The 27,909-nt window shown below is 36.1% G+C and overlaps 1 protein-coding gene and 1 non-coding gene across 5 annotated transcripts; one reads left to right on the top strand and one right to left on the bottom strand.

Moving 5' to 3' along the window:
- Positions 1-302: 302 nt before the first annotated feature.
- FMO3 (flavin containing dimethylaniline monoxygenase 3) lies at positions 303-27,820 on the top strand. 4 transcript variants are annotated; one of them, XM_009437681.5, is made up of 9 exons: positions 303-402; positions 2,108-2,245; positions 13,674-13,862; positions 17,560-17,722; positions 17,963-18,105; positions 20,686-20,885; positions 24,002-24,357; positions 26,205-26,277; positions 27,101-27,820. In XM_009437681.5, the coding sequence occupies exons 2-9, from the start codon at positions 2,114-2,116 to the stop codon at positions 27,441-27,443; spliced, it is 1,599 nt and encodes a 532-aa protein (XP_009435956.2). In that variant the 5' UTR covers positions 303-402; positions 2,108-2,113; the 3' UTR covers positions 27,444-27,820. The 4 variants fall into 4 exon arrangements, with proteins under 4 accessions (XP_009435956.2, XP_016818222.1, NP_001009092.1 ...); XM_016962733.3 differs by having other exon boundaries at positions 313-419; NM_001009092.1 differs by lacking the exon at positions 303-402 and having other exon boundaries at positions 2,114-2,245; positions 27,101-27,443.
- MIR1295 (microRNA mir-1295) lies at positions 11,635-11,712 on the bottom strand. The gene has a single exon (NR_035648.1). It is a non-coding gene; the product is annotated as a microRNA mir-1295 (primary transcript).
- Positions 27,821-27,909: the final 89 nt, after the last annotated feature.

The raw sequence follows: 27,909 nt of genomic DNA, 5'->3' as shown, positions 1-27,909 counted from the left end.
ATGAGGTACCCACAAAAGAACTAGGAATAAGGAAAACAAGGTAAACTTTCAAATAACACATAATAAAATGGAGTACAGAACTGCAAAGTCACCTGGGAGAAACTACTTGACTCCCAGGCCAAGGGTCCAAGAGTATAACCAGCAGCTTGTGTTTACTATAATCAAAGGAAAAGTAGAAACTGGGTGGCCATGGGAGACTGGCCTAGAGTCCCATCCATCACAGAGGGTTGGAGTGTGCTCACCCATTCAAGGACCAATAAATGAGTATCTCTTTAAGAGCAGCTCCTCCCATTTTCCAACAATCTTCCTAATATGTAGGCTCACTAGAACATTTTCTCTTTCAAACTGCCCAGACGGTTGGACAGGACGTAGACACACAGAAGAAAAGAAGGCAAAGAACGGGTAGGAAAATTAAAAAGGTAGGAGGCTGAGGCGGGTGGATCACCTGAGGTCAGGAGCTCGAGACCAGCCTGACCAACATGGTGAAACCAAATCTCTACCAAAAATACAAAAATTAGCCAGGCGTAGTGGTGCATGCCTGTAATCCCAGCTACTTGGGAGGCTGAGGCAGAAGAATCACTTGAATCTGGGAGGCAGAGGTTGCAGTGAGCCGAGATCACACCATTGTACTCCAACCTGGATAAAAGCGAAACTCCGTCTCAAAAAAAAGAAAAGAAAAGAAAAGAAAAAGAATAAAAGGTGATATAGTAAAGGGTTGAGGGTGGGATGGGTAAATGAAGAAGGAGCATGCTGTAGTTTTATACCAAGTATGGCTAGAATGAGAATGATATAATTCAGGCAGTTTGTTTGTTTCTGGGAATCACGGATCATGATGTTTAATCATCCAAGTCTATTTCCCTGCATAGCTATGTGATTTTGCCTAAAAAGAAAAAAAAAGTAGTGAAAGAAGTAGTGGTAGAGCCTAAAGACAGTGTCAGGAACAGAAAAAAGTTAGGAAACGTAATTTTCTTAGAGGGGAATGGACGCTGAAGGTAGTGGGAAAAAACTGTTTTTAGGTAAGAACATGAATTCTTTCCCCCACCACCTCCCGGAGAGAAGGTCTCACTCTGTCACCTAGGCTACAGTGCAGTGCTGTAACCATAGCTCACTGCAGCCTCAAACTCTTGGGCTCAAGCGATACCCCAGCTCAACAGGACTATATAATCCCAGAGTAGCTGGGACTATAGGTATGCACCATTTACTTGTCTTTTTAATTGAGAAGGTGAAGAACATTATTGATGGGGAGAAGGGGTGACTACCTGGTACACTGAAATACAGACATCTTCAGACCTTGTTCCTCATTATCCGTATCTAAGTAAAAAGAAGATACAGATTGTGTGTGTGTGTGTGTGTGTGTGTGTGTGTATGACTGTGTGTGTGTATACATATACATATGTGTTTCTTCATTCCCATATACAGGCATATGTATGTGGGTGGGTGGGTGGATGTGTCTACAGGTGTTTTAGTTGCGAATCTTTATTTCTTCTGCTTACTCTTTTTGGTAGACAGTAAATGACAAAGTCCAAAAGCAAAAAAGATAAATATGTATGCTGGGTCATCAGTCTCTTAATTTTGGAGAGCTGATGACTAAAAACAAAGTGCTTATTTTTCTTCAGAAGAAAACTTTCTCTTTAGAAATTAGAGAGAAATGAAAATGTAGTTAGATCACTAAAAGGAATTTGTTTTCTAGAGACAAGGTCTTACTCTGTCACCCAGGCTGGAGTGCAGTGGTACAATCACGGCTCACTGCAGCCTGGAACTCCTGAACTCAAGTGATCCTCCCGCCTCAGCCTCCTGAGTAGCTGGGAGTACAGGCATGTGCCACCACACCCAGCTGATTTTGTTTGTTTGTTTTTTGTTTTGTTTTGTGGAGACAGGGTCTCACTCTGTTGTCCAGGCTGCTTTCAAACTCCTGGGCTCAAGTGACCCTCCCACCTCAGCCTCCCAAAGTGCTGGGATTACAGGCGTGAGCTACCATACTCAGCCAGTGTTTATTAAAAAGTAAAGTTTTATTAAGCCAAAGAGTGAAATCAAAATAAATAGATAAATAAGTAAACAAATTTTCAGCAATGTTGTTACTGGAAATGTTCTCTGGGCCTTTGCACAGGTGACCATGGGGAAGAAAGTGGCCATCATTGGAGCTGGTGTGAGTGGCTTGGCCTCCATCAGGAGCTGTCTGGAAGAGGGGCTGGAGCCCACCTGCTTTGAGAAGAGCAATGACATTGGGGGCCTGTGGAAATTTTCAGTGAGTAGCATGTTGTTGTAATAGACAGGAAAATAGGTTGGGAAGTGTATAAGAGCACGCTGTGTGCACACAGGTTTCCAAACCTGCTACCATGGCAGTTATCATATCTGTTAGAATTGGAATCCACTAAGTACAGTGTCAAGAGCAGGTTGGAAAGTAACCTCCTTGCAAGTCAGAAGTAAATTAGACAATGGGCTTTGAAATTCTCCATTACAGTTCTCCCTTGATAGATCATTAATAAGAGCCACTTGGACATAAAATTAGTGGTAAATATTAGTTAGGTTTATGTAGTTATAATTATTTACTCATTTAAAACACAATAACTTTTCACATCTTTTTTTTACAGATTTAGGGGGTACAAGTGCAGTTTTATTACATGGATATAATGTATAGCAGTTAAGTCTGGGCTTTTGTGTAGCCATGACCCAAATAATGTACATTGCACCCATTAAGTAATTTCTCATACCTCAACCCCCTCCCACTCTCCTACCCTTCCAAGTCTCCAATGTCTATTATTCCCAAATTCTATGTCAATGTGTATACATTATGTAGCTCCCAATCATAAGTGAGAGAATATGTGGTATTTGACTTTCTGTTTCTGAGTTATTTCACTTAAGATAATGGCCTCCAGTCCCATCCATGTTACTGCAGAAGACATAATTTCATTCTGTATTATTGCTGGGTAGTATTCCATGGTGTGTGCATATATACATACATATATATGTATATGTGTCTGTGTGTATATATACATATATGTATGTATATACCACATTTTCTTTATCCAATCATCCTTATTGGACAACAAGGTTGATTCCATTTCTTTGCTATTGTGAATGGTGCTGCGATAAACATATGGGTGCAGGAATTTTTTTTATATAATGACTTCCTTTGGATAGATATCTAGTAGGGGCATTGTTGGGTCAAATGGTAGTTCTATTTTTAATTCTTTGCGAAATCTCCATACTGTTTTCTATAGTTTATATTCCAACCAACAGTGTTTCCTTTTCTCCACATACTCACTAATATCTTTTTTTTTTTTTTTTTTTTTTTTTTTGAGTTGGAGTCTCACTCTGTCTCCCAGGCTGCAGTGCAGTGGCGCCATCTCAGTTCACTGCAGCCTCCACCTCCTGGGTTCAAACGATTCTCCTACCTCAGCCTCCCGAGTAGCTGGGGTTACAGGTGCCCACACCCAGCTAATTTTTGTATTTTTAGTAGAGACAGAGTTTCACCATGTTGACAAAGCTGGTCTCAAACTCCTCAGCTCAGGTGATCTGCCGGCCTCGGACTCCCAAAGTGCTGGGATTACCAGCAAGAGCCACTGCGCCTGGCCTTTTTGACTTTTTAATAACAGCCATTCTGACTGGTGTAAGATAGTATTTTATTGCGGTTTTAATTTGCACTTTCTCTGGTAATTCGTGATGTTAAGCATTTTCCCATATGTTTATTGGCCATTGGTATGTCTTTTTTTGAAAAATGCTTATTTATCTCCTTTTTCCACTTTGTAATGGTGTTATCTGTGCTTCTTTAAAATTGAGTTGCTTGAGTTCCTTATAAATTCTGATATTTGTCCTTTGTTGGATGCATAGCTTGCAAATATTGTCTCCCATTCTGAAGGTAGTCTGTTCACTCTGTTAATTATTTCTTTTTATGTGAAAAAGATTTTTAGATTGTCTATTTTTATTACATTTGCTTTTGAGGCCTTAGTCATAAATTCTTAGTCATAGTCTAGGTAAAAGAGTTTTACCTATTTTTTTCTAGAATTTTTATAGTTTCAGGTCTTACATTTAAGTCTTTAATCTCTCTTGAGTTCATTTTTGTATATGGTGAGAGATACGGGTCCACTTTCATTCTGCATATGGCTATCTAATTTTCCAAGCACAATGTACTGAATAGGGTGTCCTTTCCCCAGCATATGCTATTGTCAACTTTGCTGAAGATCAGTTGGCTATAGGGATGAGGCTTTATTTCTGACTTCTCTATTCTGTTCCAGTGATCTATGTGTCTATGTTTATACCAGTACCATGCTATTTTAATTACTATAGCCTTGTAGTATAATTTGAAGTCAGGTAATATGATGCCTCCAGTTTTGTTCTTTTTGCTTAGAATTGCTGAGGTTATTTGGGCTTTTTTGGTTCCATATGAATTTTTAGAATTGTTCTAATTCTGTAAAAAATGGCATTGATATTTTGTTAGAAATTGCATTAAGTCTTTTGGGCATATGGTTATTTTAATGATATTGGCCCTTCCAATCCATGAGCATGAGATGTTTTACCATTTGTGTCAGCTACAATTTCTTTTATTCACGTTTTGTGGTTTTCCCCAAAGAGATCTTGCACCTCTGGTTAAATGGGTTCCTAGATAATTTTTCCATTGTTGTTGGCTTTTCCCATTCATTTGGTGAGGCTACCAAAGTGATTGGGACCATGGATTTTAAAGTTTCAGGTGCTGACTTTGGTCTTGTGAAACTACAAAACTGAGAATTGCTTTGAAGTTCCTCAATGCCCCTTTGTCCCGTGCATTTGTAATAAGGGTTCTATTAGCAGACATGCATGTATGCACTCATTAAATCACTTCATGTGTTGCCAAACAGCAGCAGGAATGGGGCTTCCCTATGTTCTCCACTCAATCAGTACAGTCTTCCAGCCTTATTGCCTGAGTCTTATTTTTCTTCTTCTGATAAACCCATTAATATATATGCAAATTTAGGAAGATTAATGACCCTTTTAAGCCACTATTTCCTCCTCAAATGCAAAATCAGTATTATATTATTTACCTCAATGAAAAGGTTGTATTTAATGAAACAGTGTCTGTAACAGCCGTTTAAATATTATAAAGACGAGATATCATTCTTATTAATATAGATATTTTGCAGGCTGCAAAAAACTCTTGAAACCACCCAGCATCTTTTTTTAAAAATATGGTATGTTTCTTTTATATATATATATAATATAAATATATATTTAATGTATATTTATATATATTAAATTTATAAAAAATATAAATATATATTTATATATTTATATATTAAATATATATAAATATATAATTATATATAATATGAATATATATAAGATATGATTATATATTATATATCATAATACATATATCATTATATCTAATTATAATATATAATATAATATATAATTATGTATAATATATATTTATGTATTATAATTATATATTTATAATTATATAGATATATTTTATATATATTTTATATATTAATCTACATATTATATATTAATATATAAATATATACTATATAAAAATATATATTTATATATTATATATTAATATATAATATATTATTTATATATAATTAATTATTATATATTAACATTTATATATAATTAATTATTATATATTAATATTTATATACAATTATATATTAATATTTATATATAATTATATATTAATATTTAGATATAATTATATATTAATATTTATATATAATTAATTATATTAATATTTATATATAATTAATTATTATATATTAATATTTATATATAAGTGATTATATATTAATATATAATATATAATATATAATTATATATAATTATATATTAATATATAATATATAATATATAATTATATATAATTATATATTAATATACATTTATATATTATATAGTATATATAAATATTATATATTATATATTATATATTATATATAAATTATACATATTATATATTATATAATTATATATAATATTATATATATTATATATATAAATTATATATATTATATATAAATTATATATAATATATAAATATTATATGTTATATATAATATTTATATATTATATACAATATTTATATATCATATATAATATATAATTTATTTATATATAATGTATAAATATATAATATGTAATATATTTATATATAATATATAAAATATATATAAATATATAAAATATATAAATATTAAAATTATATATTTATAATTATATATGTTATATATAACATATATATTATATATGTTATATATAACATATATATTATATATGATTATATATAATCATATATATTATATATGTTATATATATAATCATATATATTATATATGTTATATATATAATATATATATTATATATGTTATATATATAATCATATATATTATATATGTTATATATAATCATATATATTATATATGATTATATATAATCATATATATTATATATGATTATATAATCATATATATTATATATGTTATATATAATCATATATATTATATATGTTATATATAATCATATATATTATATATGTTATATATATATAAAATACATCATATATATTATATATGTTATATATATAAAATACATCATATATATTATATATTAAAAATATAATTAATATAATTATATTAAAAATATATATAATTAATGTAATTATATTAAAAATATATATAATTAATATAATGACATTAAAAATATATAATTAATATAATTATATGAAAAATATAAATATATTTTTTTATTATACTTTAAGTTCTAGGGTACATGTGCACAATGTGCAGGTTTGTTACATATGTATACATGTGCCATGTTGGTGTGCGGCACCCATTAACTTGTCATTTAGCATTAGGTATATCTCCTAATGCTATCCCTCCCCACTCCCCCCGCCCCACAACAGGCCCCGGTGTGTGATATTCCCCTTCCTGTGTCCAAGTGTTCTCATTGTTCAATTCCCATCTATGAGTGAGAACATGTGGTGTTTGGTTTTTTGTCCTTGTGATAGTTTGTTGAGAATGATGGTTTCCAGCTTCATCCATGTCCCTACAAAGGACATGAACTCATCATTTTTTATGGCTGCATAGTATTCCATGGTGTATATGTGCCACATTTTCTTTATCCAGTCTATCATTGTTGGACATTTGGGTTGGTTCCAAGTCTTTGCTATTGTGAGTAGTGCCGCAATAAACATACGTGTGCATGTGTCTTTACAGCAGCATGATTTATAGTCCTTTGGGTATATACCCAGTAATGGGATGGCTGGGTCAAATGGTATTTCTAGTTCTAGATCCCTGAGGAATTGCCACACTGTCTTCCACAATGGTTGAACTAGTTTACAGTCCCATCAACAGTGTAAAAGTGTTCCTATTTCTCCACATCCTCTCCAGCGCCTGTTGTTTCCTGACTTTTTAATGATCGCCATTCTAACTGGTGTGAGATGATATCTCATTGTGGTTTTGATTTGCATTTCTCTGATGGCCAGTGATGATGAGCATTTTTTCATGTGTCTGTTGGCTGCATAAATGTCTTCTTTTGAGAAGTGTCTGTTCATATCCTTTGCCCACTTGTTGATGGGGTGTTTTTTCTTGTAAATTTGTTTGAGTTCTTTGTAGATTCTGGATATTAGCCCTTTGTCAGATAAGTAGATTGCAAAAATTTTCTCCCATTCTGTAGGTTGCCTATTCACTCTGATGGTAGTTTCTTTTGCTGTGCAGAAGCTCTTTAGTTTATTTAGATCCCATATGTCAATTTTGGCTTTTGTTGCCATTGCTTTTGGTATTTTAGACATGAAGTCCTTGCCCATGCCTATGTCCTGAATGGTATGGCCTAGGTTTTCTTCTAGGTTTTTTATGGTTTTAGGTCTAACATTTAAGTCTTTAATCCATGTTGAATTAATTTTTGTATAAGGTGTAAGGAAGGGATCCAGTTTTAGCTTTCTACATATGGCTAGCCAGTTTTCCCAGCACCATTTGTTAAATAGGGCATCCTTTCCCCATTTCTTGTTTTTTTCAGGTTTGTCAAAGATCAGATAGTTGTAGATGTGTGGTATTATTTCTGAGGGCTCTGTTCTGTTCCACTGGTTTATATCTCTGTTTTGGTACCAGTACCATGCTGTTTTGGTTACTGTAGCCTTGTAGTATAGTTTGAAGTCAGGTAGCGTGATGCCTCCAACTTTATTCTTTTGGCTTAGGATTGACTTGGCAATGCAGGCTCTTTTTTGGTTCCATATGAACTTTAAAGTAGTTTTTTCAATTCTGAGAAGAAAGTCATTGGTAGCTTGATGGGGATGGCATTGAATCTATAAATTACCTTGGGCAATATGGCCATTTTCACAATATTGATTCTTCCTATCCATGAGCATGGAATGTTCTTCCATTTGTTTGTGTCCTCTTTCATTTTGTTGAGCAGTGGTTTGTAGTTCTCCTTGAAGAGGTCTTTCACATCCCTTGTAAGTTGGATTCCTAGGTATTTTATTCTCTTTGAAGCAATTGTGAATGGGAGTTCACTCATGATTTGGCTGTTTGTCTGTTATTGAGGTATAAGAATGCTTGCGATTTTTGCACACTGATTTTGTATCCTGAGATTTTGCTGAAGTAGCTTATCAGCTTAAGGAGATTTTGGGCTGAGACGATGGGGTTTTCTAGATATACAATCATGTCATCTGCAAACAAGGACAATTTGACTTCCTCTTTTCCTAATTGAACATGCTTTATTTCTTTCTCCTGCCTGATTTCCCTGGCCAGAACTTCCAACACTATGTTGAATAGGAGTGGTGAGAGAGGGCATCCCTGTCTTGTGCCAGTTTTCAAAGGGAATGCCTCCAGTTTTTGCCCATTCAGTATGATATTGGCTGTGGGTTTGTCATAAACAGCTCTTATTATTTTGAGATATATCTTCTCTAGTTCTTTTAATTGTGATGTTAGGGTGTCAATTTTAGATCTTTCCTGCTTTCTCTTGTGGGCATTTAGTGCTATCAATTTCCCTCTACACACTGCTTTAAATGTGTCCCAGAGATTCTGGTATGCTGTGTCTTTGTTCTCGTTGGTTTCAAAGAACATCTTTATTTCCGCCTTCATTTCATTATGTACCCAGTAGTCATTCAGGAGAAGGTTGTTCAGTTTCCACGTAGTTGAGCGGTTTTGAATGAGTTTCTTAATCCTGAGTTCTAGTTTGATTGCACTGTGGTCTGAGAGACAGTTTGTTATAATTTCTGTTCTTTTACATTTGCTGAGGAGTGCTTTACTTCCAACTATGTGGTCAGTTTTGGATTAGGTGTGGTGTGAAACCCCCCAGCATCTTATACAATGTTGTGGAGCCTACTGTATGTTATTAAAATGTGTTGACAGGGCTTCAGATTAACACACTGGTGATTCTTAGGGCTTTTTGGTTGTTGTTATTTTTGTTTCTTTGTGGCCAAACTTAGGGCTATTTTATCAAGCACTTTCTATATGACACATGACTTTTTCTATTTAATTAAATATTTATAGTAATCCTATAAGCTAGGTATATTTTCTCTCCTTTTACAAATGAATTTGAAGCTTCAAAAGAAAAGAAAAAAATCATACAGCTGATAATGGTGGAGAAAAGATCCCAATTCAAGCTTGCCTTTCTCTCCAGTCTATTCTTAACTCCTTTGTAAATTGCTGGTTGCCATTTCACCAAGTGGCCTATTGAGCTGACCATGTCTTTCTTTTTTTTTTTTTTTTCTTTTTTTTCTTTTTTTTTTTTAGACAGAGTTTCTCTCTTGTTGCCCAGGCTGGAGTGCAATGGCACAATCTCAGCTCACTACAACCTCCACCTCCTGGGATCAAGGGATTCTCCTGCCTCAGCCTCCCGAGTAGTTGGGATTACAGGTGTGTGCCATCACGCCCCGCTAATTTTTGTATTTTTAGTAGAGATGGGGTTTCGCCATGTTGGCCAGGCTGGTCTCGAACTCCTGACCTCAGGTGATACACCCGCCTCGGCCTCCCAAAGTGCTGGAATTATAGGCATGAGCCACCACTCCTGGCCAGCCATATCTTATACACAGTGATCTTAACCAAAGCCTCATACTCAAATTTAGTTTGCAAGACGTTGCTGAAGATAGAACGCACTGCTGATATGGCTATTGAGAGGAACACAGCGAAAGACAGCTAATTTGTCTTTTCTTGCTGCTCGAGGAAGGCTTTAAAATTTGAACCTGGCAGCATAGGTTGATAAAACTGAACTGCAACATGTGCTACCCTTCAAGAAAAAGAAAGGATAGCCCAGAGGGTAGAGCCTCAGGCCCTGAGGGCAGAGGCCCGAGCCAAAGCCTTCAAGCCTAAAGGAATTTGTCCTACTGGATTTCAAAATTGCTTGGGATTAGTGATTCTTTTCTTTCCTCCTTTTTCCTCCCTGGTTAAATGGGAATGTCGATAACGGTTACCCATGCTTGTCCCACCATTGTATTTTGGAAGAAGATAACTTGTTTTCTAGTTTCACAGATTCACAGATAGAAATTTTGCCTCATCCTGGTCCATATCCAGAGTCTCATTTATACCTGATTTAGATAATTTATATGATGATGAGATTTTGGACTTTTGAATTGAAAATATATAAATGAGAGTTGAGACATGATTTCATGCTGCTATGGGTTGAGACTTTGAGGATGTTGGGATTGGGTTAATGTATTTTGCAGATGGGATGGATGTGAATCCTTGGGAACCAGAGGATGGCCTGTAATAGGCTGAACAATTTAACAATGCCCCTCCTCAAAGATATCGCATCCAAATTCCTGGAACCTGTAAATGTTATCTTACTTACAAGAGAAAAGGGTATTTGCACATATAATTAAGTTAAAAATCTTAAGATGGAGAGATTTTTCTGCATTATGTGGGTGAGCCCCAAATGCTATAATGAATGCATCGTTAAAAGAGAGAGGCAGAGGGAGATTTAACACAAAGAGAAGAGAGAAGGTGATGTGATGACCTCAACAGAAAGAGAGAAATTTGAAGATGCCATGCTCTATCTTTGATGATGGCCAGAGGAGCCATGAGTGAAGGCGTACAAGAGGGGTCTTGCCACTGAAAAAAATAAGAAATGCCAGCATCCACCAGAAGCCAGAAGAGGCAAGGAATGGATTCTCTCCTGGAGCCTCTGAAAATGAACATGGTACTGTCACACTTTGTTTTCAGCCTACTGATAGTGATTCCCGACTGCTGACTTCTAGAACTGTGAATCAATTGCTATTATTTTAAGCCATTAACTTTGTGGTAATTTATTACAGCAGCCACAAGAAACTAATACCTTTGGTTTTTCAGCGTTTCCTATTTTACTACTGTGAGGGGGCTTATAGATTGCAAATGATGGAGCAAACAGCAGTGTTTCTCAGATCACTAGAAGTCTGCAGCAATAGGCTGAGTATTCACATTATAAGATTGTTATAAAATTGTTCTAATTTTGTATTTGCCTTCCCTTTGGTTTCTAACATCATCATTTTACATTATCTTAACTTTTTTTAAATTTCAGAGAGATCCAAACATTGGTTAAAACTTAGCTAACACTAAGGGTGCATATAGTTGAAACTGTTGGAGCTGTTTACTACAGCACTTTCTATGCCCTTCTAGTTCTGACTTCTAACCCTGATCTAGAGCCACGATGATGTATTTCCCTCACCTTCTTTGGTCACAGAAGGAGGACATTTCACCCAGATCTGCGGCCTAATCACAGGGCACATTTCTGAATAGGCCACGGATCTGGGTAAAATGTCCTCTTTTCTCAGGAGCTCCCCAAACAATAAATCAGTAAATCATATGAATTTTTGCATGAAGTTTTATGAATAGAGGCTTTCTTCTGGGAATACCTCCCTTTTTTAACTTCCTCTGATTTTTTTCTGGACTATGTATCAATTTTTTTCTTTAATGTTTCTTCTCTCTTTATGCTGATTATCATCTCTTTAAACTTACCCAACTCACAGAAAGCTACAAATTTTTGCACTTCCCCATCCCACATGCCTATAGCAGAGTCAACAAACCATGTGAGCAGCAGAAAACTCATGTCCTATTTAAAGAACACGCTGCTTTCTGAAATGAACATGGCAACTAATCTGCCAATTAATTATTTGTCAATAATGAAACTGCAGCCACATTGGCTTTTGATGTGATTGTAATATTCCAATATTATACTAAAATTTCATGTTCTGGGAGCCCTGACAACTTTGAGTTAGATGAGCTCTAATTAGAAGTTTCTAGTGCTCAGTACTTTCCACTATGAACTAGCAACTACACATAGAGATCTACAATCTGATCTTTCATCATGAAACTTGAGATGTAAGTACCTTGGTGCTTCAACAGAGCTAAACCAAGGCTCCACCTCTTCCTAATCATGCTCCAACCAGTTTTTTTTTTTTAACTTAATGCCTTTTATTCATTCAACAGCTTGCTTTGCAGAGCTCACAGCTGTAACAGATGTGTCCTATGGTAAGCTCTTCCGCAGTAACTGTAGCCTGTTGGTCATGAGCTTCTATTTGTTGAACTCTACATTGTGACTGACAAACTTGGCTGCACCTTAAAATTACCTGAAGAGCTTTTAAAACTTGCTGTCAATTAAATCAAATTCTCTGAGAGTGGGACCTAATGCTCAGTGTGTTTTTTAAAGCTCCCAGTTTATTTCAGTGTGTGGCTAAAGAACCACAACACAATATCCTAACCTTCTCATTGCTGATCATTCTTTCTTCAATGTTCTTTTTCTTTATTCATCATCACTTAACATTTCCTCTAAGGCTTTATTAGCATAGTTCTATAATTCCTTAGAGTTAAAGCAAATTCAGATATTTTTACATCATTGAAAGCTAAAACTTTGTTACTTACATAAGTGCTTAAAAGGCATGCAATGCCCATAAATTCTGTGTTAGATTCAAAATAGTTAACCTTATTTTATACATTATAGAAATTCTAAGGTTAATTTTTTTAAAATTAGGTCTTAAAATGCTTACATTTACAAATCTGATCAATAGTTGCAACCTCTTGTTACTGTTTGCTTTTATAAATTGACCATTAGATGCTTGTGCTCATGAGTTGACACATTGAAATTATGCAAGGTTGAATTTTGAAAAATCTCTGTCACCATATTTAATGGTTCAAGGGAATGAAAGGATTCTAGTTACATAGGCCTAAAGGACATAATGAAATTTAAAATTTGTTTCCCTTAGAAAAGATTAAGATATATTTTCTTAAAAGATATTAAGAAAGGTATTCTTCCATATCCTAAGTTCCCTTAGTAAGTTTCCATGATTAGCATCAATTGTTGAAGTGAAGTTAATTTATGTGTGTCTTACCGAATTTACTGTGGATAAAGGATGACTCAAATAAGTATACACTTGGCCATCTGTTTTTGCAAGTTCTGCATCCACAGATTCAACCCACCATTGATTAAAAAAATCCAAAAATAAAAATAAAAAAACAATACACTACAACTATTCATTAAGCATTTACATTGCATTAGGTATTATAAGTAACCTAGAGATGATTTAAAGTATCTGTATATAGGTTATACGAAAATACTATATCATTTTATATAAGAGACTTGAGCATTCGTAGATTTTGGTAACCACGGAGGTCCTGGAACCTTCCATAGATACCAAGGGGATGACTGTAATTACTTGGAACCAGCCCTGACCATGATCAGTATACTCATTTACCAATTCGCTTCCATTTGATACTATACATTCACAGGACCATGCAGAGGAGGGCAGGGCTAGCATTTACAAATCAGTCTTTTCCAACTCTTCCAAAGAGATGATGTGTTTCCCAGACTTCCCATTTCCCGATGACTTCCCCAACTTTATGCACAACAGCAAGATCCAGGAATATATCATTGCATTTGCCAAAGAAAAGAACCTCCTGAAGTACATACAATTTAAGGTAAGATGTTATCAACAATTTAGCTCTTGTCATAATGCTGAAGAAGTCTATGTCTACTACTGGATTCTCATTTGTTCCTTTCAGTTTCCCTTTCTAATTTGTCAACATTTGTAACAGTGTGGCCTCTCTAACTCTAGGTTTAGAGAATTACCTTCTTCTCAAGGATACATAGAAAATTCACAAAATTTGACCACCTACAGTTCTTAGACTAAATCACTACTAATTTAGAAATCAATACCAAAGAAATAAATGTAAAATACCTGTGAATTTGGAAATTTAAAACTCTTTTTATCTAAATAACATATAGGTCAAAGAAGAAATTTCAATGGGAATTTAAAAATATCTATAACTGAATGTTAATTTAGTCTATGTATCAATACTTGTGGGAAACATAGGAAGCTATATTTTCATGAAAATTATAAATGTAAATGTTTATATTAGAAAATGAAAAAGTTTAAAAATAAGGTAAGAAAGTTTAAGAAATTAGTAAAAGAAAGACAGAATAAACTCAAAGAACATAGAATGAAGGGGATATAAAAATAAATTTATAAAATGTAAAAAAGCATATGTACAAATTGAAAGTTAATTATTTGAAAGGACTAATAAAATAAACAACAGGAGCCAAGTGCAATGGCCCATCTTATAGTCCCAACACTTTGGGAGGACAAGGCAGGCAGATTGCTTGAGTCCAGGAGTTGGAAACTAGCCTGGGTGACATGGAGAAACCATGTCTCTACAAAAAATACAAAAATTAGCTGGATGTGGTGGCACATGCCTGTGGTCCCAGCTACTAGGGAGGCTGAGGTGGGAGGATTGCTTGAGCTCGGGAGGTAGAGGTTGCAGTGAGCTGAGATCACGCCACTGCACTCCAGCCTGGGTGACAGAGTGAGACCCTATCTCAAAAAATAAATAAATAAACAATAGATAAAAAGCTGGCAGTGTAAGGAAAAAATAATCAAAGGCACAAATAAATAATATTGCAAAGGAAAGGATAGACAAAATGGATACAGATGAATTAAAAAATATAACAAGAATACTATAAAAGTGTTTGCCAAGTAATATTTTAAGTTGGTTAAATTTTCTCAATTTTTTAAAACAAATCTTATCAAAACTCACTTAATAATAAGTAGAAAGCCTGAATTGTCGTTTGATGATTTATAGTTCTTTTGACCTAGAAATTAAAAATCTTCCCATAAAGAAAATAAACAGTTCCATGGGTGAGTACTTCCAAACTTGCAGTGAACAAGTTATTTCAATATTTTAGAAACTTTCAGAGACTTGAAAATGAGATATGATTTCCAAAGTTATTTTATGACATTATTACCTTTACATCAAAAGCAGACAAGATAATATGAAATAGGAAAATTACAGGCCAATCTCCTTCATGAAAATCAATGTAAAAATCCTTCAAAAATGAATCCAACAGAGTATTAAAAGAGATTAACTGGGTCAAATGGTATTTCTAGTTCTAGATCCCTGAGGAATCGCCACACTGACTTCCACAATGGTTGAACTAGTTTACAGTCCCACCAACAGTGTAAAAGTGTTCCTATTTCTCCACATCCTCTCCAGCACCTGTTGTTTCCTGACTTTTTAATGATCGCCATTCTAACTGGTGTGAGATGGTATCTCATGTGCCCTAAAACTTAAAGTATAATATAAAAAAAAAGAGATTAACTGTCTTGATTGAGTTTGGCCTAAGTATGCAAGAGTATTTTAATACTAAGAAATATAAATGTATATTTTACTACAATAACCTGTTATAGGCAGAAAACCACGTTTATTTAACAAATTCAGAATTTAAAATTCAGTTACATTAACTGAAATTTAACACCTATTTATGCGTGAAAGATAAAAAAAGAAAATCAAAAGAAAACTCTCGCCAAACTTAGAGCAGAATTGTCTTGAACCAGCAAAACATACGCAAACATTATCTTAATCTTTATCTTAATTTATCTTAAATCTGCACTGTTCAATATAGTAGCCACTAGTCACAAAACTGAGATGTGCTATAAGTATAAAATATACAAAAACTTTCCAAGTCTTATTATAAAAAAGGAAAGTAAAGTACCTTATTAATAAATTTTAATTACATTTTGAAATGTTAACATATCAGACAGATTGAGTTAAATTATACATTTTTTTCAGTTTTTAATGTGACTATTAGAATTTTTTTTGTTTGTTTTGACACGGAGTTTCCCTCTTGCTGCCCAGGCTGGAGTGCAATGGTGTGATCTCGGCTCACCATAACCTCCACCTCCTAGGTTCAAGTGATTCTCCTGCCTCAGCCTCCCAAGTAGCTAGGATTACAGGCATGCACCACCATGCCCAACTAATTTTGTATTTTTAGTAGAGATGGGGTTTCTCCATGTTGGTCAGGCTGGTCTCGAACTCCCAACCTCGGGTGATCTACCTGCCTCACCCTCCCAAAGCGCTGGGATTATAGGCGTAAGCCACCATGCCCGGTCTTAGAAATTTTGTAATTGCATATGTTGCTCATACTATATTGGTACTGGTCAGTGCTGTGCTAAAGGATGAAAAGTTAGAAGCATTCACTTTAAAGTTTCAGAACAAGATAAGAATTCCTAATTACTATTATCAATAGCACTTACTTCTTTTCAATAGTCTTAAGAAATTTAAGAAACAGTGCAGTAAGTAAAGAAAAATAAAGAGAATGACAACTCAAAAGAAAGTAAAACACAGTTATTGAAGATAATGTGATTCTCTATGTAGTAAATCCAAAAGAATATATAAATTACTAGAATTCATAGCAATACAAAAAGAGTTAGGCAAGGTGGTGGTATATAAGATCAATATATAAAAATGAATTGCATTTCTGTAAACCAGCAGCAAACAGAAACCTATCCAAAAAAAAGTTGCCATATATAATAGCATAACTAATTAACTAATCCCACAGTTATTCTAAACAAATTATGTATTAGGTCTTATGAGTCCATAAGTGCTCATTTTATTATATTTCATAACTAACAAAAATGTAACATATATGTGTTTGTGTATTTTCTTATATGTATGAAATAGTACATAATAAAGTTTTTAAGAACAATTAATACCAAATAGAGATTCTTTTTCCAATATAATCAGAAGAATTGAAAGATTTTTTTAAAACAGGGAGCACACCAACAGGCAGCCATTTAGCTGTGAACAAATATTTATCGATAATCTAGTCAAAGCTACTCAGTGTATAGTCCAAGTGACATCAGCGTCACCTAGGAGTGTGTTAGAAATTTGAATTTAATAGTTTTAACTTTAATGTAACAAATCTAATAATTTTCTGGATCACGTTTTCATATATTCTGGTTCAGTACATCTATCTTTGAGTTATTTAATATACTGAACCAGAACATACAGGAATGTGATCCAGAACATCATTGGCCATCAGATTTTCTAGTATATGTGATGTGCACCTCTTATAAATTATAATTGAATTCACTGCCATATCTCCAAGGGGTGTCACTCTTGTACTCCGGAAGATACTGGTTATGCACAAGAAATCATGCAGGGACAAATAGACAGATACCATTTAGTGTTTTGATTTATTCTGAGGGAATTTTAAATTTGTAATATGTATCTTAATCATTAAATATTTTTCTTAACCCACTTCTCTTTTTTCATACTGTATCTGCCAAAACCATTTGCTAGCATAGAAAAGAGGGATTTCTTTCTGTATTTCTCTTAGACATTTGTATCCAGTGTAAATAAACGTCCTGATTTTGCAACTACTGGCCAGTGGGATGTTACCACTGAAAGGGATGGTAAAAAAGAATCGGCTGTCTTTGATGCTGTAATGGTTTGTTCCGGACATCATGTGTATCCCAACCTACCAAAAGAGTCCTTTCCAGGTAAGGCCAAAATTTAAGCTGCTAGCCACATAACTGACAAAAATGAATATCTTGATAATGTCTTCTTTTTTCTAAAAGTATAAGCAGGTTAAATTAGATATACTTCTGTTATATCTAATATGCTTGGTGTGTTAAAATAGCACATTATTGTGACTGCATCTATTCACAAGGTCGCTTCTGTTAAAGTCTTTGTTTAAATATATGACTCAAACTGCCATATATTTCTCACTTTTCACTCAGGACTAAACCACTTTAAAGGCAAATGCTTCCACAGCAGGGACTATAAAGAACCAGGTGTATTCAATGGAAAGCGTGTCCTGGTGGTTGGCCTGGGGAATTCGGGCTGTGATATTGCCACAGAACTCAGCCGCACAGCAGAACAGGTACTACTCCCCGGGTACTCGGGTGACTCTCGTTACTGACAGAAGAGTTATTATCGTTTGAAAGGTGTGATATGAAATGTGGGGGAGGAGGGAAGGGTATCTGATGTAAAGACTAAGTGGTATTTCACATAGCTGAGCTTCCCCAAGTAACAGGTGAGGTTTTAAATCACTTCATAGACAAAGGCAGAATATCAGCAAGGAGTAACTGTCATTCAACAATCTCCTTCTTCAAGACATTTGATGCCTAATATCTCGGATCAATTTCTCTAAAACTAGCACAGATTTAGGGTTAAGGTTATGACTCTTAGACTCGGGCAAGTCCTTCAATCTCCCTGAGGCAGGTTTCTCAATGGTAAAACAGATAAAAATAGAACCTACTTCTGGGCTTGTTATAAAGTTAAAGCTTTTGAACAAGACTTAAGCAATACAGAGAGGCTCACTTATTCATTCATTTATGATGCATGCACACATTTATTCAATGACTACTTATTGAGGGCCTACTATGTGCCAGGCACTGGCTTGGGTGCTGAAGACAGTGGTGAACATAACAGGCATGATCCCTGCTCTGGAACAAGAGCTGCCACTGGAAAAAAGGATAAACAAGTGATTCAGGCACTAAATGCTATGATTCCAAAACTGGATGCTTCACAAAGGAGGTAGAACAGAACCAGTCCTTGAACAATAAATATAAATCATGAGACTGAAGAGGCGACAGAAGCTGTTCTTAGAATTGGAAATGCCACAAGCAGAGGCAAGAAGACAAGAAAATGAGCATTGTATATTTTACTATTGTAGGTTATAGTTTCATCTTGCTGGAATGGAGGTTCTTAATGCTAACAATTTGTATGATGCATTATGGTACTCAAATACCTTCCTGTAAATGGGCTCCTTTGCTTGTGGGAAGAAAGTAGTTTTATAACAGAAAGGATAAATGAGGACCAGAAATGTCAATTGTCTTCTTGAAAGTCATTGAGAAAATTAATGTTTGAGCCACTGAAGGGTTACAGAACTGAAAGCCAAAGCTTCCGAATCCAAGGAACAGTAGTCATAAGATTGCGTTACAGGAAAGAAAGATTGGGATCAGATTATATCACATATTTTAAGGACTTGAATGACAGGATAAAATAGATTTCTGTGTAAATAAAGGTAAATCATTATTTCAGCTTCTTGGGTTTAGGAAATTTATGATGAACTCATAGTTTTCAGAGATTTCTATTTGTATATGTGATTATTTGCATATGTGATACATTAAAGGGAAGATCAATTCCAGAGGCTATTTAATTAATTGATCCTTTAGTCTCTTCTTTTTTTTTTTTTTTTTTTTTTTTTTTTTTGGAGACAGAGTCTCACTCTGTTGCCCAGGCTGGAGTGCAGTGGCACAATCTCGGCTCACTGCAACCTCCGTCTCCCAGGTTCAAGCAATTCTCCCATCTCAGCCTCCTGAGTAGCTGAGATTACAGGCACCCACCACCACACCCCATACCCAGCTAATTTTTGTATTTTTAGCAGAGACAGGGTTTCACCATATTGGCCAGGCTGGTCTTGAACTCCTGACCTCAGATGATCTGCCCACCTAGGCCTCCCAAAATTCTGGGATTATAGGCGTGAGCCACCATGCCCGGACTCCTTTAGTCTCTTCTTGTCTAGTTTCTCTTATAACAAATGCCTTGAAGTGATATGGCGTATAAAAATTGGTTTTAAAAAAGACAAAGAAAGCCTGAAAACTACACTATTATGGATTAGCATAACAGAAGGGGAAGGAAAGGAAACTGACATTTACTGAGCACATACTATCTGCCAGGTAACATTAGCCATGTGACATAGTTTATCACATCGAATTAACGCTTACACAAATTTGATGAGGCAAATTTGATTCTCTCCATTTTAGGAATGAGGGAACAAGATTAGAGAAGTTAAAGGAATTTTTTCAAATCACATCATTAATAAGTAGGAGAGCCAGCGTTTGAGCGTATGGTTTTCTGATTCCAAATTTCTCACCTTCTTTCCAGATAGTAGCAGGCATTTTGCTTTAAAATGCCTATTTTGAGATCATAATTGCTTATTTGTAGACAGCAATAGTTAGATAAGCGCTAGGGAAAACATGACTAGAATTCAGTTATTAGTCACCTGTAGCAGAGATTGATTAAAATATGAAAATTTGCCTGCAGCACTGTGACAGGGTGGCTGACCCTAAGATGTAGATGTAAAGTTCAGACATTTATTTGGGAACACTCTCAGGATCAATACTTCCACAGGAAGGGAAGGAAGCTTCCATTTACTTTGAAGCTGGGATGGTCCTTTGGCATTGCCCCAATTTGAGGTGAGGGACTGGGCCTTTATACACCTGCATTGACCAGTCACTAGATGGAGGAAACTCAGAAAGAGTAGAAGATGTTGGGTGAGGCCCCTCTCTTCAGCCAAAGCAATGGTCAAAAAGGACTGACAGCTGAGAGATGTCTTCTGACACCACTTTCTGCAGCTGGGGTAATAGATCCATTCCTCAAGAGGGATCTGGGGTGCCCACCAGAATATCCACTACAAATGGTCACTAATTTCATGGTTGAATTGCTGTTTTTTAAGGTCATGATCAGTTCCAGAAGTGGCTCCTGGGTGATGAGCCGGGTCTGGGACAATGGTTATCCTTGGGACATGCTGCTCGTCACTCGATTTGGAACCTTCCTCAAGAACAATTTACCGACAGCCATCTCTGACTGGTTGTACGTGAAGCAGATGAATGCAAGATTCAAGCATGAAAACTATGGCTTGATGCCTTTAAATGGGTAATGCAGAGCTAAACGTGATATGCCTGCTGGCTTTTAGTTCAGTGTCAACAACCCTTAATGTCCTGTAAGCCCAAAACATAGTATTAGCAATCACAACTCATATATCAGAAGATAAAGAACTGCACAAATTAAGAGTGATTTCCTATTTTGCAATCCTCCTTACTATATTTACACAGCTGGAAAATTATATAATGCCTCAGGAATTAGTCCCGGGAGTAATGATAATCAAAGTTAACCTCTTTTAAGCATTTTATACATGTCAGAGATTTAGCAAGACTCTGCTAAGGCTCTGGCATATATTATTTCATTTTATCCTTACAATTATGAAGAGAGCTCTATTAGTATCTCCATTTTAGAGATGAGATAACTGCGTTTCAGTGTAGTTAATAACTTTACTAAGGTCCCACGGCCAGGAAGTAGAAGCAGCGTTCAAAACAAACCCAGATCTGCTGATTCTAGAGCCTCTCACTCTTGGCCACTTGCTCTACTACCTGTCACTTAATGGCAAAGTTAAGCACATCAGGAGAACGTTTCATGTCCTACCTTTCCCTTTTCGTTTCATCACCCACCCCTTAATGGACCTCTCTCACTAAACACATACTTACCAATGCTTGCATCTTCAGTCTCCTTCCCATCTTCTCCTATAACATCCTCCAAGCCAGTAACATAACAAGAAATGACTTTGACAAGAGGTGAAAAACCCAAGTTACGAGCTGTTTACATCAAAGTGAATTCATTAATTTGACAAACATTTATTACACGTTTATTATATGCCACGTCCTGTGTTTAGCCCTGTGGATATAGTAGTGAACAAAACAAGCAAAAATCCCTGTCCTCATGGAACCTACATTCTAAGTGGTGGGAAACAGACAAACAATAGCATAAGATCATATGGCGATGTGTGCTTTGGGGAAGAAAACAAAGCAGATAAAGGTAATGGCAAGTGCTGTCAGGACAATTTCCAATAGAGTCCTCAGAGTATGTCTCAGGGAGGAGACTTTTAAGAAAACCTCTGAAGGAGTTGAAGGAATGAGCCATGAGGGTCTCAGGGGAAGGGTATTCCAGACTGAGGACACAGCCAGGGCATTTATGGGCAGGGCTGGCATGATCAACAAACAACAATGGGGCTTCTCTTCCTTGAGAAAAGAGAATGAGGGGAGAATGCCAGGAGATAAAACCAGAGACATAAAAATTGTTGGATGGCGTGGGCCTTGTAGATCATTGTAAGGACTCTGGCTTTTACTCTGAAAGCAATGGGAAATTACAGCAGGCATCTGAGCAAATGAATTACAAGACCTAAATTAGCATTGCAGAGATTGATCGGCTGCTGTGGTCATCATTCAATGTAAGGGTAGGGCAAGGAAGGAAGTGAAATGACCAGGTAAAAAGCTACTCTCAAAAACCTGAATCAGAGGGGATGTTGGTCTGGACCAAAATTGTTAGCAGTGAGTGGTCAGAATTGGGCAGATTTCTGGATAGCTTGAAGGTAGACCCAAATAGGATTTTCTGTGGACTGGATAGAGGATGAGAGAGCAAGGAGGGAGTAAGAATGTCTTCAAGATATTTGAAAAAGGATGACATTGACATTTACTAAAATGTGAAAAACTGCAGGAGGAACAGAAGTTCAGTTTTAGACATATTAAAGTTGGAATGCCTATTAGACATTCCAGTAGAAGAATGTTGAGCCAGCAGTGGGAAACACAAGACAGGAGGGAGGCTCAAACCAGAAGTTAAAACTTTGGAGTCATGAGAAAATTTTTCCTGAAGAAATGGAACTAGATGACATCTCTTGAAGAATGCGTGTAAATGGAGGAGACTAAAGGTCTGGGGGCTGAGTCCTGAGGTATGCCATTGTCAGAAGTCAGGAAGAGGAGAAGAGAAGACTTCTGTGGGAGACAGAAAAAGAATAGCCAGCAAAGTAGGAAAGGAACTGAGAGAGAGTGATGACCTGGAAACAAAATGAATACAGTGTTTCAAGAAAGAGGAAACCATCAATTATGTTAAATGCTAAGTTGAGTAAAAGGGAAAGTGAGGGTGGACCACTGGATCTGGGAGCCTGATTCTGATGTCCTTGACAAGAGTAGTTTCAGCGTGGTGATGGTGGAGGTAAAAACCTGATGGCCACAGGTTTCAAATAAATGGCAGGTAATAAGTGCAAGTGAGTCAAGCCTTTTTCCAGTAAGATTCCAACCAATCTCATTGTCCAGCTCAGTTTGTTCTCCAGTGGAATCTGCCTGTAGCACTCTCTCACAGCTCCCACAGCCATACAAAAACAACACTCTTTCCTTCAACTGTATTCACATTCATCCCTGGGTTCAGATTTCTCTGCTCCCACTACAGATATTATTGAATAAAAAGTAGTCCAAAGCTCTCTATTTCCAGACTTGCAGTCGCCAAAGCCTCAAACTGGCACCCTCCCTCTGGCCTTATTTAAATTCCTGGGTGCTCCCTCCTTCACCTGACTGGTGCCTCTGTCTGCATGGGGCTCATACTTCATCCCTCAAGAGCCCAGCTGCAGCTCTCACACCTTTGACTTTCCTCCTCCTATTTGGTCTTCTCCACAGTATGATGACCACCTTGGAGTATACTGAATTAAGAATAACAGTTAACATTTTCGAGCTCTATGCATATGCTAGAGACTGTGCAAAACTCTTTATATCATTTAGGGAACTTCTGAGGTAGTACAAACATTACTGACATTCCAGATGAGAAATATGAGACACCAAGAATTTAAAAAACATAATCTTATCAAGGTTCCCACTGAATAAGTAGCAACTTTAAAAATGTAAACACCGAGGTACCCTCACTTCAGAGTTTTTCCTGAAACAGGCTTTAACAGGGAACTGGGCATAAGCCTTTATTCCGGGATTTGGAATGAGCTCCATGGAAGAGAAGGATCACAGAAAATAGAGATGGGGCCAGCAAATAACAACTTCTCTTACTTCCCAATGTTGCCTCCCATCAATTTTGTTCTTCAGCCATATTGGAGGTACTCTATGGCTCAGAAAAAAAAATCTTGGGTCATTTTTTCCTTCCTTATCAATTTATATATGGACCAATGAAACAAGAGGGAAATATTACACTTCCAATAATTGTCTCTGTTTTCCATACAGAGTCCTGAGGAAAGAGCCTGTATTTAATGATGAGCTTCCAGCAAGCATTCTGTGTGGCATTGTGTCCGTAAAGCCTAACGTGAAGGAATTCACAGAGACCTCGGCCATTTTTGAGGATGGGACCATATTTGAGGGCATTGACTGTGTAATCTTTGCAACAGGGTATAGTTTTGCCTACCCCTTCCTTGATGAGTCTATCATCAAAAGCAGAAACAATGAGATCATTTTATTTAAAGGAGTATTTCCTCCTCTACTTGAGAAGTCAACCATAGCAGTGATTGGCTTTGTCCAGTCCCTTGGGGCTGCCATTCCCACAGTTGACCTCCAGTCCCGCTGGGCAGCACAAGTAATAAAGGGTAAGTCAATAAAGAGGCTCATGGATTGCGAAGATGAATGCCAGTGACAATAACTTTGGATCTTTGTGAAAACAATAATCCTAGTTACAAGGTCCCCTTCAGTTTTGAAAATTTATAATTCTATATTCTTTGGTGCTATATTTTGTTAGCAATTTAAAGTATACCAGTTTGGATTATTGTATGAAATACTACAAGATATTATTAGAGGAGGTATTTTGTGACTTACAACTTCTTACAGCTGATAATTACCCAAGATCATTTATTAGACTTGAGACCACCAAAGCTTACATCCACTTAAGACTAAGTGAATGACAACTTTATAAAATTATGATTGCAAAACTCAGTAGAATTACAGTGCTTGAAAAGTTCATAAGAAAATATGTTTACGAGCCAACATCCAGCCAACTTCAAATATCCACAGTCATGGAAAATATGATTGCTGAAAGGTAATGGTTTTTCTACTATTATTTTCTTCCCTGACAAAAAAAGGACAAACAGTGGATCAACAGAGGCAGAAAGTGCTAAGAACAAACAGTGGATCAATAGAGACAGAAAGTGCTCAGTGTAGTAGATGATCAGTCTGTAATACATAAGAATACTGAGTTCTTATATTTTACAAAGGAAACAACAAACTTGATTGGGGTCAGGCAAGAAAGGCAGGCAGCATCCCCCAGCAGCAGGCTGGAATACAGTTGTGGGGAGATGCAGATCACACGACCAGGTAGCCAGGAAGGTAATGGCATGAAATTTCACTCAGGATTCCACTTAGGGTTCAGACCCAGAGAGGCTGGCATTAAAGGAAGGGTGGGACCCTTACTCTCTATGAGGACAAGAGTTGTAACTTGGGCTCTGAAGAAAGGAAACAAGGCAATTTATGGGGAAAATTGATGTACATGGCACAGGCTGTCTTAAGGGAAATGAGACACAAGGCAAACAACCTAGATTTGGAAAACCAGAGTACCAAGACAAGAGGGGCTAGTTACAAGCAACCCAATGGCAGTAGTTGGCAGGCTAAAAAACAGTCTCTTTCTTTTCAATCTCTTCCTCTGAAAAGCATGACAAGTTCCAAGGCCTGGAACCATACCATATCTACAAAAGCTGTTCAAGTGACCCTCCCTGTAAGAACTGTAGAAATGGGAAATTAAGCAAGCCATTGTAGGTCTTGAGTAATCATATCTGGGCTAAGAGTTTTATTCTCTTTCAAGTTGATTCCAAGATTACCAAAGAAATCATCCTAAATTTGAAGTATTTCTGGACACAAAAGGCTGTTTTGGTCTGGGTTTTAGAGAACTCTGCAAACTTATGTAAACCTGGATCCTGGGGCAGCCCCAAGTCAGATCTAGTCTCCTGGGTCTCCCTTATGTCCTTGGTGACTTGTGGACAGTCCATATCCTCAGTCATATTCAAGAACTACTGGCTTTCCATAGAAAAACTTAGCCCTTCACCAAATTCTATATCTTATCTTCTGGAAATTCCATTTTCTGGCAAAGCAGGATTAATTTCTATGAAGATTTTTCTTCATAAATCTTGGAAAAGTGATGCCAATTCACCTCTGTTTGGCTATAATTTAAAAGACAACATTCTTAAAATATGACTGAGATTAAAATATATCTATGAAACTGTTTTGAAACATCTTGTAACCAGTTTAAGAGCAAAGCTATTTAGGTAATGTTTTTTAATTATTATGACAAATATGAGTTCTGAGAAGACTAGAACTGAATTTGACGTCTGTCTGAAAATGAACACCAATTAATGTAATTCATAACTCATTATTAAAAAGGGAAAATTACAGGCTGGTCCTATGCCAGACTCATTTAATTACCATCGTGTCTTTCCTTCTTTATCAGGAACTTGTACTTTGCCTTCTATGGAAGACATGATGAATGATATTAATGAGAAAATGGAGAAAAAGCGCAAATGGTAAGAGTACCTATTGTAATAGGAGTGTAGGATTTCCATAGAAAAGTGAGAATTTATGAATGCTTGGAACTGTTTTAATCTTAAATTATCCTGAATGACATCATTGGAATGACAACTACAAGCTATATTCATCCATTCAACAAATATTAATTGAAGACCTACGTTGCTTCTGACATTGTATTAAGTTCTTTTTAGTACAAGGCACAGAGTAAATAATAGGATTGAGAATCTACATTACATAGACAGTTTTAGCCCTCCATGCCTCCTGTAATATATATCATAGAAAGGAGACCCAGAAAGGATTTGAAATCAGAGGAGTTTGGGAACACACGGATGTGGACTTCCATTCTCTAGCCCATAAATCCTCTAAGATGTAGAGGATATTTCAAAGGTATACCTCTAATGAAAATGACTCAGAAAAGTGAGAATGAATCTGGAGAACTGGGCTCCATTTCTAGTTGTCACTAATTAGCTCAGTGGCCATGAACTATTATAGAAGGGTCACTTGAGCAAGAGGCAATCTATCCATTTGTAAATAAGGATTAAAAAATGTCTTTCTTAGCTGCATTGCAGTGTTGGGGTATTTCCAAATGAAACCAATATGAAAGTTCTTTAAAAAAACCACAAAGTACAGGATAAACAAATGACATTCTCCTTATACAAGAAATTGATGTTGTCTGTCAGGGTAGTGTGGGAAATTTTTTTAGAAAGAGAGAGAGATTGATGTTAATTCTCACTGATATAAAGTTGCGAGCCATTTTCTCTGTTCTGTTTCTACACAGAGTTTGGGTATCCACAGTGGTGTTTTCTCTCCCATCTCCAGGTTTGGCAAAAGCGAAACCATACAGACAGATTACATTGTTTATATGGATGAACTCTCCTCCTTCATTGGGGCAAAGCCCAACATCCCATGGCTGTTTCTCACAGATCCCAAATTGGCCATGGAAGTTTATTTTGGCCCTTGTAGTCCCTACCAGTTTAGGCTGGTGGGCCCAGGGCAGTGGCCAGGAGCCAGAAATGCCATCCTGACCCAGTGGGACCGGTCGTTGAAACCCATGCAGACACGAGTGGTCGGGAGACTTCAGAAGCCTTGCTTCTTTTTCCATTGGCTGAAGCTCTTTGCAATTCCTATTCTGTTAATTGCTGTTTTCCTTGTGTTGACCTAATCATCATTTTCTCTAGGATTTCTGAAAGTTACTGACAATACCCAGACAGGGGCTTTGCTATTTAAAAATTAAAATTTTCACACCACCTGCTTTTCTATTCAGCATCTTTTGCAGTACTCTGTAGACATTAGTCAGCAACACAGTGTTATTTCTAGGCTCTGAAATAGCCACTTTAAGAATCATGTCATGATCTTAAGAGAGCACTAATCATTTCTGTTTGAGTTCCACTAACACTTCAAAATCAGAACTATGTTCTTTATATCTAACTTACATCATTTCCTGAAACATTTTGACATGATTCCTTTTTCCTTTTAAACAATGTATGAAAGATGTATTTTAAATCTAAATAAAGAGCAAATTAAGCAGAATAATTATAATATGATACTCTCAGGCTACTTCTATAAGCTATTTGCAGGGTCAAGGGGGGAGCTTGGCTATTACATTATTTTTCATTTGTTTGTTTTGT

This window comes from Pan troglodytes, chromosome 1 (genome assembly GCF_028858775.2).
Source record: "Pan troglodytes isolate AG18354 chromosome 1, NHGRI_mPanTro3-v2.0_pri, whole genome shotgun sequence".
NCBI lineage: Eukaryota > Metazoa > Chordata > Mammalia > Primates > Hominidae > Pan > Pan troglodytes.
This window is presented reverse-complemented; position numbering and strand designations above follow the sequence as displayed.

Excerpts from the sequence above, each read along its gene's own strand:
- FMO3 (XM_009437681.5), top strand. The coding sequence starts at position 2,114 with ATGGGGAAGAAAGTGGCCATCATTGGAGCTGGTGTGAGTGGCTTGGCC. Across the intron at positions 13,863-17,559 it reads TGAAGTACATACAATTTAAG|ACATTTGTATCCAGTGTAAA; the intron begins GTAAGATGTTAT and ends TATTTCTCTTAG. Across the intron at positions 24,358-26,204 it reads GGCAGCACAAGTAATAAAGG|GAACTTGTACTTTGCCTTCT; the intron begins GTAAGTCAATAA and ends CTTCTTTATCAG.